This window comes from Ricinus communis, chromosome 4 (assembly GCF_019578655.1).
Source record: "Ricinus communis isolate WT05 ecotype wild-type chromosome 4, ASM1957865v1, whole genome shotgun sequence".
Lineage (NCBI taxonomy): Eukaryota > Viridiplantae > Streptophyta > Magnoliopsida > Malpighiales > Euphorbiaceae > Ricinus > Ricinus communis.
The window spans coordinates 393248-412028 of NC_063259.1; the positions used below are offsets into that span (position 1 = coordinate 393248).

The following is an 18781-nucleotide window of genomic DNA, read 5'->3' on the forward strand; positions in this document are numbered from 1 at the left end:
GCTCTGCAATTCCTTATGAGATTAACCTCGTGATGAACTTACCCCTACTATAGGAACGGTTCGTATAGTTGTGAGTACATATTGATAGACATCAGTTCATATAATGTTTAATATAATGCAAAGTTGCTAGTTATATTTGTGATTGTATTACTAAATATTTGCTTAGATTTTCTTAGTTTAATTTTAAAAGTTTGAATTTGTAATTAGATCACAGGTTTCAGTATCATACGATATTAAAAAAGCGGTTGGCATATTTAACATAAATAAATGGGTTGTCACACTAATTTATCCTTTAAAAATCCAATCCAAGCTAATTAAATGAGTTCTTCGAATTATATTTTAAAAATCAAATTCGATTAAAAACCAATTAATTAGAAATTATTTGTATTTTTAATTAAAAAAAATCTTGATTTTAATTTGGAATAAATGTAGTTTGGGTTAGAAGATAGGCTTTAATTCGATCATTGAAGATCTCATAGCAGAGGTGGGATTGGCATTCGCATGGCTGGTAGCAAGCACATGGTAATTTATATCCTAGATCCGGCAAAACCCCACATTTCATTTAAATGAGGGAGCTGAATTTTAAAACACATGTGTGAGAGAGTTTCATTTCAAATATAATGCCTATCTATTATTGACGATTTAAAATAAAATCGCAAGCTTTTCTTCAAAAGTTTGGTTTGATTTTATCTTTTTAATTCTCGATTCTCTATTATTTAAAGCTTCAAATTAGATTCTATAAGTTGTTGTTCTTCATTTCTTTCTTTCTTTCTTTTTCAATGTTGTATAATACTTTTTTTCTTTTTTTTTTGTTCTCATACATATTTATGCATATTTGCATATTATAAAAATATATTTTCAACAAACCATATGTGTTTACAATTTGCAAATTCATTTTGTAATACAATGAGCCTTATATTACTAACATATGAATATAAAAGTTTTATATAATGAACATACCATATGTGTTTAAAAATAAATCAGTATTCATAAGTTATAATGAACAAATTCATTATCTATAAACACCAGGTTCATTAAAGTATCACTTGAGGTTCATTATATATGAACTACAAGTTCATCATGTTGTTCATAATTTTGAAAAAGAACTATCTTTGAAATGAAATAGGTTCATTTTGTAGTATAATGAATCTTATATCATTAACAGATGAATATAAAAGTAATATGGATGGCCAAGGCTTAAAGATGTTGATTTGGATGGGCTTGATGATGAGTGCAACAAGAAAGAATCAAGGAAGGATCTATTAAGTTTGCCACAAGGTCTAATTACAAGGTTAAGGACCAAGAAGCTTCAAGAGTCCTTAAATGGCTATATGCAAGAGTGGGTTAACAATGGAAGTCTAATAGAATTCGTCCCAAATAAAATTCATAAAGAATGGGCTTTGTTTATTGTTCTTAAAGTCCAAGTTTATGAAGGCTAAATGGGCCCTGTTTAATGTTCTTCAAATCCAAGTTTACGAAGGCTTTGTTTAGATCTTAGTATCCTATTTGGTTAGATGTTAGAATTTCCTAAGCTTGTAAGGAAACTCATATTAGATCAGATTAGTTAAGTAATAGTTCTATCTTACTAGGACTTTGGATATGTCTTTAAAACATGTCAAATTCGTATGCCCTTGGTAGATTATGATTAATTAAAGTTTTTACTTTCTTTCAAGTCAAAATTGCTTGTATCTTATATTCTTGTTTGATGCAAAAATCACTTATCAAGGAGTTGATTTATCCTTGTGGTGTACCTAGGATTGGGGTTTAAGGGACGTAGTTTTTCTTAGATTTTAATTCTTGATTATCTTACACTCTAATTAGACGAACCTAGGGTTAATTTCAAGTTAGTGATTAACGGGTTCATAAGGATTAGAGTTCGTGGGTTCTATTCTTAGAGGTTCTTTAATATTTGGTATCAGAGCTTTTGGCTCTTGAATCAAGTTACTTATTCTTCTTTAATGTTAGTTCATTGTGTTCTTAAGTTTTCAAGTGATTTGATTCGTTTCTTGATAACAATCTTAACTGTTCTTGTTTAGCTTGTTCTGATATTCGAATAAAAAAAAAGAGAAAAGAAAACGAAAATAGAAAAAAAAGAAAAAAAGAAAGAAAAATATGAAAATAGAAAAAGAAAAGAAAAGAAAAGAAAAGGAGAGACAAAAAAAGATAGAAAAAAAATCAAATCTTAAAAGAATTCGATCTCTAAGTGTGTTTCTTGAAGAATCTTGATTTTGATAAGGTTATTGACTTTGTCTTCAATTCAGTTGGTGTTTTAATGAAACCCTATTGAATTTCATATTTTGTGATGATATTAGTATTGTTATGAGTCATAACATTGCTTGAATTTATAGGTTTCCTAATCCTTAAAGGATTCTTAAGTTAGATACATTATATCTTGAAAGGAATCCTTATTTACAAGGGAATAGGTGGCTGACTTATAGAGAACTACCTAATACTCTTTTTTATTATTTTTGATACTTATACACACATTTTTTAGGGTCTTTTCCTTCATTATTTTCATGTTTTTTCTTTGAAAATTTTTATTTTCGTTTTCTCTTCAAAATTGGGCAGATTTGGCATTCTTGTTGATCAAAGAGGTAATTTTCAATCTTGAATGAATTTCCTTAAATTTTTACATCTTAGATTGTTCCTTTTTCATGTACTTTGAATCTTTTTTGAGGTTTTTAAACTCTTGTTCTTATTATTGTTTGGTTTGGAATTCAAGATTCTTGACCAAAATTACTTTCTTGATTCTTGAACGATTTTTCTTAAATCTTTGCATCTTAGATGAATTCTTTCACATGTCTATTGAATCTTTTTGAGTTGTCTATTATCCTTGACTCCTATTTTTTTTATTTCAATGGTAGTTGTACAAACGTAGCTAGCACTTTAATGGTAGAGAAATTAGGATTATATCTCATTCCACATCCAAAACCTTATAAGTTTATTATGGTTAAACAATTGTGGTGAGATAAAAGTGAATAAATAAGTTATTGTGACTTTCAATATTGGAAGGTATTCAGATGAAGTGCTATGTGGTATATTGTCTATGCATGCTGGCCATATCTTGCTTGGTAGGCTATGACAATTTGATAGAAGGGTTGTCCATGATGGGTTCCTTAATAGGTTCTCTTTTGTAAAAGATGGGAGAAAAGTCATACTTACACCTCTTTCTCTAAAAGAAGTGTATAATAACCAATGTAAATTAGAGAGGGAAAGGAGTGAGGCTAAAAGTAGCAAAATTGAGGGAGAAAAATCAAGGAGTGTTAAAGATACAAAAGAGAGTGAGGTTCGGCCTAGAGAGAAAAATAAGAAAAATAGGAGCTTTTTGGCTAGAGAAAGGAGATAAGACACGTATTTCACTCAAGTAATTTTTTGTTTATAGTTACTTACGAAGATGTTTACTTGAACACTACTAAACTTGGTCTTTCCTTGCCGAGTACATTTTCTAACCTTTTGCAGGAATTTGCTGATGTCTTTCTCGAGAAGATGCCAAGTGGTTTACTACCTCAAAGAGGGATGAGCATCAAATAGACCTCACTCCAAGGGCTGCCATACCAAATTGACCAGCCTATAGAAGTAATCCAGAGGAGACAAAGGAGCTTCAAAGGCAAGTGGATGAATTGATGTATAAAGGGTATGTACAAGAGAGCTTAAGTCCTTGTATTGTTCTGGTCATTTTGGTTCCAAAGAAGGATGGCACTTGGAGAATGTATGTGGACTGTCATGCAATTAATAAGATAATGGTAAAGTATCATCATCTTATCCTTAGGTCAGATGATATGCTTAATGAGTTGCATATTGCATGTTACTTTACTAAGATTGATTTGCGTTCAGGATATTATCAAATTCACATGAAATTTGAAGATGAGTGAAAAACAACATATAAGACTAAGTATGGTCTTTATGAGTGGCTTGTAATGCCATTTGGGCTTACTAATACACCTAGCACTTCCATGAGGTTGATGAACCATATATTGCGTGAATTTATTGGTAAATTTGTAGTTGTATATTTTGGTGATATTCTAATCTATTCCAAGTCTTTCGATGATCATGTTATGCATGTGCGTAGGGTCTTAGATGTTCTTAGGGAAGAAAAATTATTTGGTAATCTAAAGAAGTGTAGTTTTTGCATGGATAAAGTCATACTTTTAAGTTTTGTTGTTAGTTCTAAAGGTCTAGAGGTTGATGAGGAAAAGGTGAAAGCAATAAAGGAATAGCCGACACCTACCAACATAAGCCAAGTTAGGATTTTTCATGGTCTGGCTAGTTTTTTTATAGAAGTACTAGGGACTTTAGTAGCATTGCCACACCTTTGAATAAGATTGTTAAGAATAATGTTGGGTTTAATTAGAGTGATGCACAAGGAAATGCTTTTAATTTACTTAAGGATAGATTGTGTAATACTCCTTTGCTGATTTTACTTAACTTTGACAAAACCTTTGAGATTGAATGTGATGCTAGTGGCATTAATGTTGGGGCTGTTTTGATGTAAAAACAAAGGCCAATTTGCTATTTTAGTGAAAAGCTAAATATGGCAGCACTTTGATACCCAACATATGACAGAGAACTCTATGCTTTGGTTCGTGTTTTGCAAACATGGCAACACTACCTTTGGCCTAAGGAGTTTGTCATACATATAGATCATGAGAGTTTGAAGCATCTTAAGGGGCAAGACAAGTTGAACATAAGACATGCAAAGTGGATGGAGTTCATTGAGTCATTCTCAAATATGATCAAGTATAAGAAAGGTAAGGAGAATGTGGTTACTGATGCATTATCCCGAAGGTATGCTTTACTTAATACTCTTAATTCTAAGTTGTTGGGTTTTGAGTTTATTAAGGAGTTGTATTTGAATGATAGTGACTTTGGTAATGTGTTTAATACCTGTGCTAATGAGGCTGCCATTAATGATTTCTATGTGTTTGATGGATATCTTTATAAAAAGAATCGCCTATACATTCCTAATTGTTCTTTGCGTAAGATACTTGTCAAGGAGGCACATAGGGGCAGTTTAATGGGTCATTATAGGGTGCATAAGACTTATGATATACTGATTGAACATTTCTTTTGGCCTTGCATGAAACATGATGTGAATAAAGTGTGTGGCTAATGCATTGTATGTTTAAAGGCTAAGTCTAAATTGCAACCCCACGGGTTATATACTCCTTTGCCTATCCCTGATGTTCCTTGGACAGATTTATCTATAGATTTTGTACTTGGATTGCCTAGGACTAGGAAGGGCCGAGATAGTATATTTATTGTTGTGGATCCGAGCTCGTTGAGCAGCATGAGAAGAATTGGTCTAATCTCAAGTAAACCATAGTCAGAGTCATAAGGAAAATCTCAGTTGGACAGGAAGGACCCACCGATTTAGTAAGATGGCTCACTTTATACTATGCCATAAAACCGATGATGCTACTTATATTGCTAAATTATTTCTTAAGAAAGTTGTGCGATTGCATAGAGTCCTAAGAACCATTGTAAGTGATAGGGATGTTAAATTCTTAAGTCATTTTGGCGTGTTTTATGGGGTAAGTTAGGCATTAAATTATTATCTTCTACTATTTGCCATCCACAAACAGATGGACAAACCAAAGTTGTTAATAGAACTTTGGTTCAATTGCTTTGTTCTTTAATTTCTAGGAATCTTAAATCTTAGGAGGTAGAGTTTGCATACAATAGGGTTGTTCATAGTACTGCACATTGTTTTCCATTTGAAATTCTTTATAGTTTTAACCCATTAACTCCTATTGATTTAATACATTTGCCTCTTAACAAGCTTGTTAGTGTTGATGGTTCTTTTAAGGCAGATTTGGTTAAAAGACTACATGAACAAGTTAAAGAGAAGATTGAGAAGCAAAATACTATAGTAGCCCGAAGGGTTAACAAAGAAAGAAAGCCAATGGTGTTCCAACCTAGAGATTAGGTTTGGGTGCATTTTTGCAAGAAAAGGTTCCCAAATAAACTAAAGTCAAAGCTAAGTCCAAGAGGTGATGGACCGTTTCAAGTACTTGAGAGGATCAATGACAATGCTTATAAAAATTGATTTACAAGGTAAGTAAAATATGAGTGGCACATTTTATATTGTTGATTTGAGTCCTTTTAATGTAGGTGATGAGCTTAATTCGAGGACGAATTATCCTAAAGAAGGAGGAAATGATATGGATGGGCCAAGGCTTAAAGATGTTGATTTGAATGGGATTGATGACAAGGGCAACAAGAAAGAATCAAAGAATGATCCATTAAGTTTGCCACAAGGTCCAATTACAAGGTTAAGGGCCAAGAAGCTTCAAAAGTCCTTAAATGGCTATATGCAAGACTGGGCTAACAATGAAAGTCCAATAGAATTTAGCCCAAATGAAATTTATAAAGAATGGACTTTGTTTAATGTTCTTAAAGTCCAAGTTTATGAAGGCTAAATGGGCTCTGTTTAATGTTCTTCAAATCCAAGTTTACGAAGGCTTTGTTTAGATCTTATATCCTATTTGGTTAGATGTTAGAATTTTCTAAGCTTGTAAGGAAACTCATATTAGATCGGATTAGTTAAGTAATAGTTCTATTCTTACTAGGACTTTGGATATGTCTTTAAAACATGTCAAATTCGTATGCCTTTGGTAGATTATGATTAATTAAAGTTTTTACTTTTTTTCAAGCCAAAATTACTTATATCTTGTGTTCTTGTTTGATGCAAAAATCACTTATCAATGAGCTGATCTATCATTGTGGCGTACTTAGGATTGGGGTTTAAGGGACTTAGTTTTCCTTAAGTTCTAATTCTTGATCATCTTACAATCTGATTAGACAATCCTAGGGTTTGATTTCAAGTTGTTCTTTGGGTTTTCAAGTTAGTGATTCACGGGTTCATAAGGATTACAGTTCGTGGGTTCTATTCTTGGAGGTTCTTTAACAAAAAGTTTTACACAATTAACATGTTATATGTACATAAAAATAAATCAGTATTCATGAGTTATAATGAACGGGTTCATTATCTACAAACAAAAGGTTTATTAAAGTATCAATTGAGGTTCATATATATGAACTACAGATTCATCAAGTTGTCTATAATTTTAAAAATAGATTTATTTTTAAAATGAAATAGGTTCATTTTGTAGTATAATGAATCTTATATTATTAACAGATGAATATAAATTTTTTACGTAATGAGCATACTAAATATGCATAAAAATAAATCAGTATTCATGAGTTATAATGAACTGATTCATTATCTACAAACAATAGGTTCATTATATATGAACTACAAGTTTATCATGTTATTCATAATTTTAAAAATAAATTTATTTTTAAAATGAAATAGGTTCATTTTGTAGTATAATGAACCTTATATCACTAACAAATGAATATAAAAGTTTTACTTAATGAATATATCATATGTGCATAAAAATAAATTAGTATTCATGAGTTATAATGAACGAGTTCATTATCTATAAACAACAAGTCCATTAAAGTATCACCGCAGGTTCATAATATATGAACTACAGGTTCATTATATTTTAAAAATAAATTTATTTTTAAAATAGAATATGTTTATTTTATAGTACAATAAACATTATATCATTAACAAATGAATATAACAGTTTTACGTAATGAACATGCCATGTATACATATAAATAAATCAGTATTCATGGATTAATAATGAATAGATCCATTATCTACAAACAACAGGTTTATTAAAGTATCACTTGAAATTCATTAGATTTATAATACGGTTTTACAGTATAGACTTATTTTTCATAAAGTTATACTCAACAATTTCATCATCTACTAGCAACAGATTCATCAACGTATCACTTGAGTTTCATCAAATATATAACAAAAATTCATTAAGTATAACTTATAATCAAGAAGTTCATCATGCATACATAAGATGTTTTAAAGGAATATTTTCTCATACAAAATAAATAATATATTCATCAAAAATAAAATTTATATAAAATATTTAGTTTTTCATTTATAAATTTTAGTTTCATAAAATTTAAACAATAGATTCTTTAATATTCTTACTGCTGTTTTTGCAAGGAATTTATGTAATTGTATTAAAATGTTATTTTAAATGAATATGAATATGTTTACAAAATAATGAGATTTGCAGAAATTTTAAACCTTGAAAGATTAAAATCGAAAGCCAACAAAATTGTAAAGATTATAATTTTAAGAATAGGAGAGTGTATGTAAAATAAAAATATAAAAAAATAAAAAAAAAAGTTGATTTTTTAATATTAGATAAGACAAATGTGTATTTTGGTTGAAGCAATAAATTATGTATTGAGCTCATGATTTTTTTTATTTTGATTGTGGATAAAAATCGTCAATTAAACTCAATATACTTTTAAAACACACAGGCCACACGTGCAAGTAATCTGAGGTATATAATACTAGATGCACTTAGGTCCAGGGTATGTACATTGTCACCTCTAAAAGCAGTCAATTTCTATGGTAAAGGGATTAACTCCATAGATGGTGTCAAAATGATAAACGTATGAAACGCAAGGCCTCAAAACTTAATTTTGCAACACAAGGACAATGTTAAAATAGCAACAAAAAGAAAGAGGAAAAGGAGTGATCAACCTTTCTTTTTGTAACAATACTTCCTTGGGAATAGAAATTTTTTAGGCACTCTAAATGTGGACTATTTTGTTTTTGATTCTGGCCTTTGTCTAGTTATAGATTGGACTTTCATCTTATGTTTCGTTTTTCAGTAAAATCTCCTAAAGAAAATAATAAAAATTTAAAAACATTGACAGGTTTTTTGCATTTATAAAATGGAAGAAAGAAAATGAGATTATTATAGATAATATTAATAATGACAGAGGCCATCGCTATCCACAGTAAAATTTAGGGGGGAAACCTCTTTAATGTAATCCAGTCTAAGTGCATGATCGAGTCAACTTGCTTCACCGCGCCCAACATTAACAATTCAACAACCAACCACTTGCAAATTTTTCAATGCTCACTTTATGACTTAGTGCCCATGGTTTTGTCTTCTTCTGCTTTATTATTTTATAAGATAGTATATCTTATCATCATTGACAGAAAGGAGATTGAGATTCTCAGACTAAATTTATAAATATAATCTAAATAGAAATGACAGACAGACTAAGTTCATGGATGTAAATATATCTAAGGATTGTAAACAATGGACTAGTTTTACACAATTTGCAGAATAATTCTTACAAGGATTTGATTCAAGAAAGAGGAGTATAAATAAAAATAAAAATTGAAGAAAGTATACAAACAGTAATGTAATTGTTGGTTCAAGTATGTAAAACTTTTGTTATAGTATTATTCCATCTTAGGAAGACGGCTTGGAAACATCATTTTGAGTTGGTGCTCTATTGTACTTCATGTGGCTTCTGACAAGCTGTCCAGCGGCAAGTGCGGCCATTAGAGAGAGCTCTCCAGCAAGGACAGAGCCAGCAACAATAGAGGCCAGAAGCCTTGAGTTAGCTCCTGGTGTCTCTTTGCTGGCACCCTTCACCCCAAGCAGGTTCAAGCATGCTGACTGTGAGGCAAGCTGTGTACCTCCTCCAACAGTACCAACCTTCACAATTTCAAACAAATTACACTCTTTAGCATACTTTGACAGAAACAACTCCCAAGTTGGTGTGGGTGTGGGTGTGTAAATTGCGAAGCACATGCATGAATTCAGCTTACAAACTGTTCAAGTTTGACTTAATTTGAGAATTGAGTTTTTAAGCCCAATTCCATTATAAGAAGACCCACCTACTGTTACACAACATATTGATTCCTGCTCAATTTTATCTGAAACCTTACTTACACCCAACACAACACACTTCTCATTTGTTTCTTTAAGAAAAATTAAAGTCAAACAATTGGGAAAGTTTGTACCTCAATAGAAGGCATAGTGACAGAGACATGAAGATCCTGCCCATCATTAACAGCTTCCATCATAGTGATACAGTGAGAACTCTCAACATTTTGTGCAGGATCTTGGCCAGTGGCTATGTAGACAGCAGTGACAATATTACTGGCATGAGCATTGAACCCACCTAGAGCTCCTGCCATGGCAGAACCAGTGAGGTTCTTGAGCATGTTAAGCTCCACCAATGCCTCAACGCTTGTCTTCAATACCTTCTTCACCATATTACCCTTAATGATCGCCTCGCATACTACTGATTTACCCCTTCCTTCGATCCAGTTAACAGCAGCTGGCTTCTTATCAGAACAGAAGTTACCTGTGATTAAGTTGTCAACAAATTCAGTATCATCAATTTAACAAAATAAAGAAAAGAAAAGGAAAGAAAGACCCGCCAACAATTTGTTTTCAGAAAGATATAATATTACCAGAGATGCCAATAACATCCATGTCTGGGAAATGATTCTGTAAGAAATCCAGTACATTCTGGACACCTTTGGATACCATATTCATGCCCATAGCATCACCAGTGCTGCAACAGAATCTCAAATAAAGATTTTTGCCAGCAATAGCACACTTAATGTTTTGAAGCCTACCGAATCTGCTTGATTTATTAAAAGCAGAGGAAATAACATCAAAATTGGAAGGATCTTCCAAATACAGCTTCAACTGGGCAGCTCTCTTAGCTGTCCCAAACCTGACAACAGGAGCCCTTGTCATTCCATCTCTCAAAAGCACACTCGTTGCACCACCAGATAAGTGAATAGCTTTGCAGCCTCTATTAGTACTTGCAACCAAACACCCTTCAGTTGTAGCCATGGGAACTGAGTATTCCTTTCCATCAAGCAACAAAGGCCCAGCAATTCCCACAGGAATCTGTACATACCCAATGGGTATCTCGCAGCATTGCCCCAATATAGAATTGTAATCAAATCCCTCTAGTGGCAATCCAGACAGGGACTTTCCAGTTATCCTCTCTAAGGCCAGACGCCTGATTGCAGCTGCTCGCTTGCAATCCCCCAATTTTGACTCCAGAGAGTACGAGGGAGTTTTCCCATCCACAACAGACCTGATGATCTCTTCATCTTCTTCGCCCAAATCAAAAGTGGTTGAGGAAATGGCGGTGGGGATTTCCTCCACCACCTTAGGCTTTGGTGGCTGTGGTGGCGATGAAAGAGAACAATCGAGTGCTTGCCCACATGAAAACCTGCGAGAATCATCTTTAAGAAGAGCGTCTTCAACCTCCCAGACATCATCATCAGTAGGTGGACGTAGAATTAAGGACTGCACAAAGTCAAACCCAAAAAAACCAAGCAGGTATATAAAAGAAGCTATGAACCCGAAAATGGCGGCGATTTCGGAGAGAGTAACAACGTGAAGAGGGGTGGAGGTCCGAATTTTCTCACGCCAACGGCTGAGGAGAAAATAAACAACCGAGAAGAACAAGGTGAAGCAGATAGCATTTGTTATATATAGAGAGACGGGTAATGCATCGGAGGATTTTGGGGCGCAAGTCTCATCATCCACCATTTTTACTTTAAGAGGCTGGACGGCTTTTGCTGTGGCGTTGGTGGGTCGTCGGCTAGCCTCCATTTTAGGGCGGCGATGCGACGGTGGATGAGAGAAATGGAATGTTAGATGGGTGTTTGTGCCTGGGTAATGTGTGCTGTTTGATTGATATTATATATAAGAAGAATAAGAAGAGAGAGAGGGGGGGTTGTTGAAGTCACGCGCATGGAGGAAATTACGAGCGAAGCACGTGATACATATTTTTCATTTTCTTTTTTATTACAATTTCAATTTTAATTATACAGTCAAACAAACCCTTCGATTCCTTTATTGTCTTCTTCTTTCTTGACCCTTTTAGCATTTACAAAATCCAATCCGTCTCGACAATATCCGTTTCGGTTCCAAATTCTATGGAAATTACTATCGCATCTGCAGAAAAATTGTTAAATGTTATGGTTATCCGTTCACAAAATTAATTATATAGTATTATATATTATTATTTACTGATTATTATAATTATTTATTAATTTCTAATTATAAATAATTGATAATATTAAATAAATTAATTAATATAATTTAATATTTAAATAATATTAAATATTATTATACAATTAATTTTATTTATAAATATAGTGTGATAATATATCTAAATTTACAATCTATCAAAATGAATAATGTCGTCAAATCTCGTTTCAATTTCTACAATGATTATATTTTAATTATAAATTTTATTACATAATATATATATATAAAGTATTATTTTTTAACTTAATTTTATTAAAATTTTAAAAATAAAATCTATAACTACTTTTCAAAATATATAATTTAAATGTTATTAAAGAAAAATACAAATTTTTATCTTTGCCACAATTTTTTCTCTCTTTTGCAAATATTAGTTATCTGGCTTCAATCCCTTATAAATAATAAAAATATTAAAACTACATCGTCCAGTCTTATTAACTTCCTTATGTTTCATCCACCGCTACCTATTTTTTATCATCCTTTCTTTAAAACTTTTCTTTAAAATATATAAATAAACCTAAAAACATTAAAATAATAATAATTAGAAAAATGACAACTTATAACAACGCAATTATGCAAATTGATTGTAAGAGAATGCATTGAAGATTAATACATATCAAATAATAATAATAATAACAATATATATATATATATATATATATCCTTCTTTTCTCTAGAAATTCTCTCAAATCCACACTCAAACCCTAGTAATGGTGATGAGCAAGGGTTATGAACACATGAATTTAGTGACTAAAATATAAATAAATTGTATAATGTTAGGGATTATAATCTTGTAACAATATTAAAATATTATCAAATTAAATTTGATGTACATTTGAATTTTCATGATTAAATGACAAAAACATAGAATTCTTAATAAATTTATTTGAAGGACTAAAAACATAAGGATTAAATTGTTTTAGATGATAAATTGCATAGGGCTGCATCCGTCAATATAATAAATTTTCAATTATTTTTATTCCAAAACAATTCATATTTATTTTCAATGTAACTTATGGTCAAAAATTACAATCCCATTTTCCCGTTTTGTTAGTCAAAGTTCTTCTTATTTAGTAATTATTTCCCCTTTTGTCTATTTCTTATGTAGTTACATAAACTTTTATTAAATCTGTCCTTGTTTAGTACATTACTCTTTTTAGTAGAAATTTACGAATCTTTATTCATTAAAAAAATAAGAATACATTTGATCAATTATCAAAACAAAAATAAATATAATTAAAAGTAAATAAATTGAAAAGAGATCCCCTCAATATAAAGTTATCTACAACAAATAAAAAATTAAATTAAGAAATAATAAAGAGAGAGGAGAAATGGCTAGAAGCTCTATCTAATTTTCATTTTAGTTTAATAAAATTTGATACTACGAATTTTGATAATATATTTTAGTTTAAGAAAGTTTAATTTGCACTATAAATTAGTCATAACATATAATAATTGGATAATAATATAGTTTTCTTATTAGCTCCCTCAAGAAAATATGCCACTTTTAAATAATCTCATATTCATTTTAGGTTATGAAGAAATGTAACTTCTTCTCTTCTTTTTACCAAAAATTGCCCAAAAGAAAGTATTAAAAAGAAGACAGCATTCTTTATCAAAGAGAGAAAACAACAATTTTCTTAAAATCCCCTTTTCAATGCTTTAGGAAAAAAAAAAAAGAAACAAAATTAATGTCCTTGACACTTGTCCTTTGGTTTTTTTAAGAAAGTTATTTGGTATTGAATATTTAAGAGTTAACATTTTATTATTCTTTTTGAAGATATTGTGTTGAAGCTAGTTTAGTACAACTAAGATAATTGTCTGCCCCAGTGGCAGTTTAATTTTAATATTAATAAAAATCTAAAATTAAAATTGAATAATATTAATATATTATAAAGATTTAATAAAAATACTAAGAAAATTAATTGACCATATAACTAACTAACTAATTATATATATATATATATATACATATATATTATATTGAGTCTTTTATTGGATATATAAACATGTTAGTTTTTAAGTACTTATTGATTTTTTATAACGATAAATTTATTCACTAAAAAAAATTATTTTCTCTTTTACATAATTTAATAATTTTCTATAGTTTGAACTCTTTAATCTTTTCTAAATTCATAACATCTATATAAAATTAAATAAATAGGAATATCTCATAAAATTAAATAAACTAAATATTTTAATAATATAAATCGAATCAAATTAAACTATTATGTTATAACTTGATTTAATATTAGATTATTTCATTTATTTTTTAATTTTTTGTTAATTTAATATTTTATATATTTTAAGTATATATTTCAATAATATTTTTCTTACTTTATATAAAAAAAATATAAATATTTTATGTTGTTTTATAATTTATTAAATTATAGAAAATCTAATCTAAAAATTAATTTTTAATTAACTGAATTCTTTACTTAGAAATTAAACTTGTTGACTCCGATTTGGATTGCGGGCGTGCCATGTGCGTGTGGTACACGAACCGTGTTTGGATTTTGCACTTATGACTTCTAACCAAATGTTGTGATTTTTTAAATGCCTTTCAGCCACAATTTATTTGAATGCTCTACTAAATGGCTATAAATGAATGTAAACTTGAATATAAAAAAAAGGTGCTAAAATAATATTGCTTGAGAGTTTCAAAATACAAAGAAAGCTTGATTGCATAAAGGAAATATAAAAAAAGAAATTGTTGCTTGAAATTGTCTGCGTTGTTTTGGTTGTCCTTATCCTCTTGCTTCTTTCTTACTTTTATTTCCTGTGTATTTCTGTAATTCCCACCAAGAATAAAACTGTAGCTTGAAACTAACTGTCCATATAACACGTGTATGCGTACTATAAAGTTAAAATTTCATAACTGTCACTGAAGAAGTTTCAAACAATTTCCATTTGAATCTCTTTTCTTGCGTGTCAAGAAACCAATTACTATTTAAATAATCGTTATCCACCACTTTAATTAAAAATAATTAAAATAATTATTTTTATTAAATTTTTTTAAAAATTATAGTGTAAACAAATGCCCTCTTTGTATGTATACAACAACCTAGCTAAAAGCCAAAGGCTTATATATATATATATATATATATAACATTTCTTAAGCCTAAGAAGAAAAGAAAAAAATTCTTTTTTCTCTCTTGCCATGGATGAAAACCACATTAGAATTAGGTATAGAAATTTTAAGTCCAAAGTTTTCTTTCTTCTTCCACCCATTCTACCCTCACACTTCACTATCAAAATCCATTCTCAACACCAAAACAACAAAGAACAACATCCAATCTTTCTTCACCATGGGCGTCAACATCACCCAATTGTGCCTCTATCGCTGATAAGCTCGAAAACCCACCTACAACGTTGTCTCTCTTAGACGACCTTTACATCTACAATAGCAACAATAACTTTTTCATTGGTACCAACAAGCTCTAAACATACCACCAGCTCTTTAGCTACTCAAACCATTATCAAAATCTCTTCCTCTTTCACCTCTAAATTTCAAAAACACAGACACCAAGTTTTCCCTTTTCTAGCATAAGATCTACTTTACCAAAAAATATCAAAAATATTTTAGGAATTTTTTTCCTAATCAATAGAGCAATTTTTTTTTTTGTTATATCAGAGAAAAAGGAGAAAGAAAGGTATTCACTTTTATTTTTTTAAAATATTATTTATTTTTATATATTGTGGGTTCAATTATTGAATTTGATAGTGTATGATTTTTGTGGTATGTTATTTTAATTTTAAAAAATATTTATGAATTGATTTGGTGAATTGTATTTTGAATGATGTAACAAAAATAAAAAATTTATGTCTTTGTTTAGCAAACCAAATTTTTAGCATTACCCCTAAATTTTAAATTGTAAACTTTGGAAGATATATGCATGTCCCTTAGAATGTAGAATTAAGCCTTCATAGAAATATATATGTGTGAGAAATAAGCCTTGATTTTTAGCAATTTTAATATTGAGGCTCTCTTGATCTCAAAATTGAAAATGAATTTGAGGCCCTCTGGATCCTTAAAATTTAAAATAAATTCAAGGCTCTCTGGAGCTCAAAATTAAAATGAATTTGAGATCCTCTAGAGCCTCAAAATTGAAAATGAATTCAAACTCTCTACGCCTCAAAATTTAAAATAAATTCGAGGCCCTCTCGATCCTCAAAATTAAAAATAAAATCAAGGCTCTCTAGTCTCAAAATTTAAAATGAATTCGAGGCTCTCTAGATTCTTAAAATTGAAAATAAATCAAGGCTTTTCGGAGCCTCAAAATAAAAAATTTAAAATGATTTGAGGCCCTCTAGAGCCTCAAATTTATTCAATCTCAATACAATTTTAGAAATCTCTTGGCTTCAATTTATTCTACTTTTACAATCTTGATTTTATGAGTAAGAGTATTCATATGTAAGCTTTTAGATGCTACTCGTGTCACTCATCAATTCAAGTGAATATATCTTTCATTACCTCTAAGAAGTTCCTCATATTATACTTACCATCTTTTAACTAAAAATAGTTAAAATGATATATAACCTTAGTTTACTTATATCTTTATCTTGAAACATATGTGAGCCATTAAATGTTATATATCTAATTTCTACACTTCACATATATCCATGATTATGCCAATTTTATGCAATACTTCAACGCATGATTCTGTTCCATTTCATTAACTGTTGATATACTCCATAGGCTATAAATTTATAGGTTATAAATTTATAAAAGATAAAGGATAGGAATGTGCACCTTCTAATTTATACTTCTTTCTTTGTACAGGTGTTGTCATGGATTCAGCAAGTACTTCACTCGAGCCAACTTGCCATTGATGTAGTTATTGCATATGTATCTTTTACTCAAGTCCTCTAATTACATATCTCATAAGTTGTTCTTATTATGACTTCACCTAGAAGAGCTACACTAGGCACCAACTTTATTCTAGATGTGATGTGGCTTTGACATCCTATGTTTGGCTATTACTTTTACTTTATAATATGGTCATGCTTTTTGTGTAGTTAGATTTGATATGGTTAGCTTCGATGATTAAATAAAATATGGCTATAAAGCCTACATACATCATACCACTTTACAATATCTCACTCATGCACCACAACCATATCATAACTCATGCAAGCATGCATCGTAGCCACTCCACTCAACACTTTACACACTACTCACTTTAGCCATTTTGCACCATACAACCATGTATTTATTTGCATTTATCTGCATTTTACTTTAAGAATTTGTGTTTTTGGCCATATGGTATTTGCTAGAAATTAGAAACAAAAACAATACAAATTACTCAAGCTTCAAAAGTGGTCATAAGGCCTACTTTTACTGAAACCAAACTTTCTTTTCAAGAAAAAAATATTGTACTAGCCATATATTTGGCCTCACATAAAATAAAACAATATTCTAACAAACATATATAACATAAAAACATAAAAAGAAATACATAAAACACATAAATCCTATCAATTATTCATGGCCACTTCATTGGCCCTAAACTTTCATTTCTTGTTTCTCAATCATTTCCCCACATGGTGGGATAATAATTCTCCAGCTATTTACCATTAATCTGTTTTAGTCTAGCCCTAAAGAATTTGGTATGGATATGATTCTCTATCTCCTGCCATGTGCATATGGACTTTCTTGGCAAAATAGCAATACCAAGCAAAGGTTGATCCTGTTAAATGATTAAAAAAAAGTCTCAACTTAAAATTGAAAAAAAAGAAGTTAAATTGGCTAATTCACCACCTTGAATAGTAAATTTAGTAATGTGCTCTAAAGCAGAATGACCACTCAAGAAAATGGTGAAATCAGAAACTTTATATTTTATAGGGTAAAGATTATCAACATTAACAACAAAAGAATATAGTATATGAAACTTTGGTTGACCTATTTGTCCGTATCTCAAGCCATGACCATACAATACTATATCTCTTATAGCCTCTATATCTACTCATAATTGTCTTTGGTGTTAGTCCAATATATCCCTACACTAATTAACTATTGGAGAATTACCCCCGGGCCTCCTTCCATATCATATACAGTAGTAGGTTGCTTAACATCTATATAAATCTGATGATGCAAATATGGCCTGCCAATGTTGTGGCGATTTGCAGTTGCCATCTTATAGAAAAATTAATCAAAAATTAAAATTATAAAAAAGGGATTATAATATAATTAAGATTTATAGTTAAGTTATTTTATGTTCCAATACAATCCTTAAAAAAAATTACTTAAAGTGGAAGTTATGAAAAAGAATTCAAAAAGGTGGAGGAAAGTAAAATAATTTTCTATCATAATTAAGGTGTTAAAGTTGTAATATAATACTTTATATAAAATAGTTAAAAAAATATTAGAATGATTAATTCACTAAGAATTAAGAAAAATACTTTATGATTCATATAATATGCCATGTGAAAATTATAAAAAAACTAAAAAAGTAGATAAATGTGAAATAATTATATATCATAATTAAAGTGTTAAAGTTATAATATAATATTTTATATAAAATAGTAAAAAAATATTAAAATGATTAATTCACTAAGAATTAAGAAAAATAGCTTAGGATTCATATAATATGTCATGTCAAAATTATAAAAAAGAATTAAAAAAAGTAAAGAAAAGTGAAATAATTATATATCATAATTAACGTATTAAAGTTGTAATATAATACTTTATATAAAATAGTAAAAAAATATTAAAATGATTAATTCTCTAAGAATTAAAAAAAATATAACTTAGAATTTATATAATATGTCATGTAGAAGAGAAAAAACAATGTTAAAATATTACTTTAATATATATAGATTTCTAAAGTACTCTTTAAAATATAGCTCGTTGA

At 29.9% G+C, this 18781-nt stretch overlaps 1 protein-coding gene across 1 annotated transcript; it reads right to left on the minus strand.

Annotated features, from left to right (window-relative positions):
• Nucleotides 1–9110: 9110 nt before the first annotated feature.
• LOC8285370 (3-hydroxy-3-methylglutaryl-coenzyme A reductase 1) lies at nucleotides 9111–11585 on the minus strand. The gene is made up of 3 exons (XM_002514354.4): nucleotides 10325–11585; nucleotides 9869–10215; nucleotides 9111–9560 (listed from the first exon to the last, which is right to left on the minus strand). Exons 1-3 carry the CDS (start codon nucleotides 11487–11489, stop codon nucleotides 9312–9314), a joined length of 1761 nt encoding a protein of 586 aa, XP_002514400.2. The 5' UTR covers nucleotides 11490–11585; the 3' UTR covers nucleotides 9111–9311.
• Nucleotides 11586–18781: the final 7196 nt, after the last annotated feature.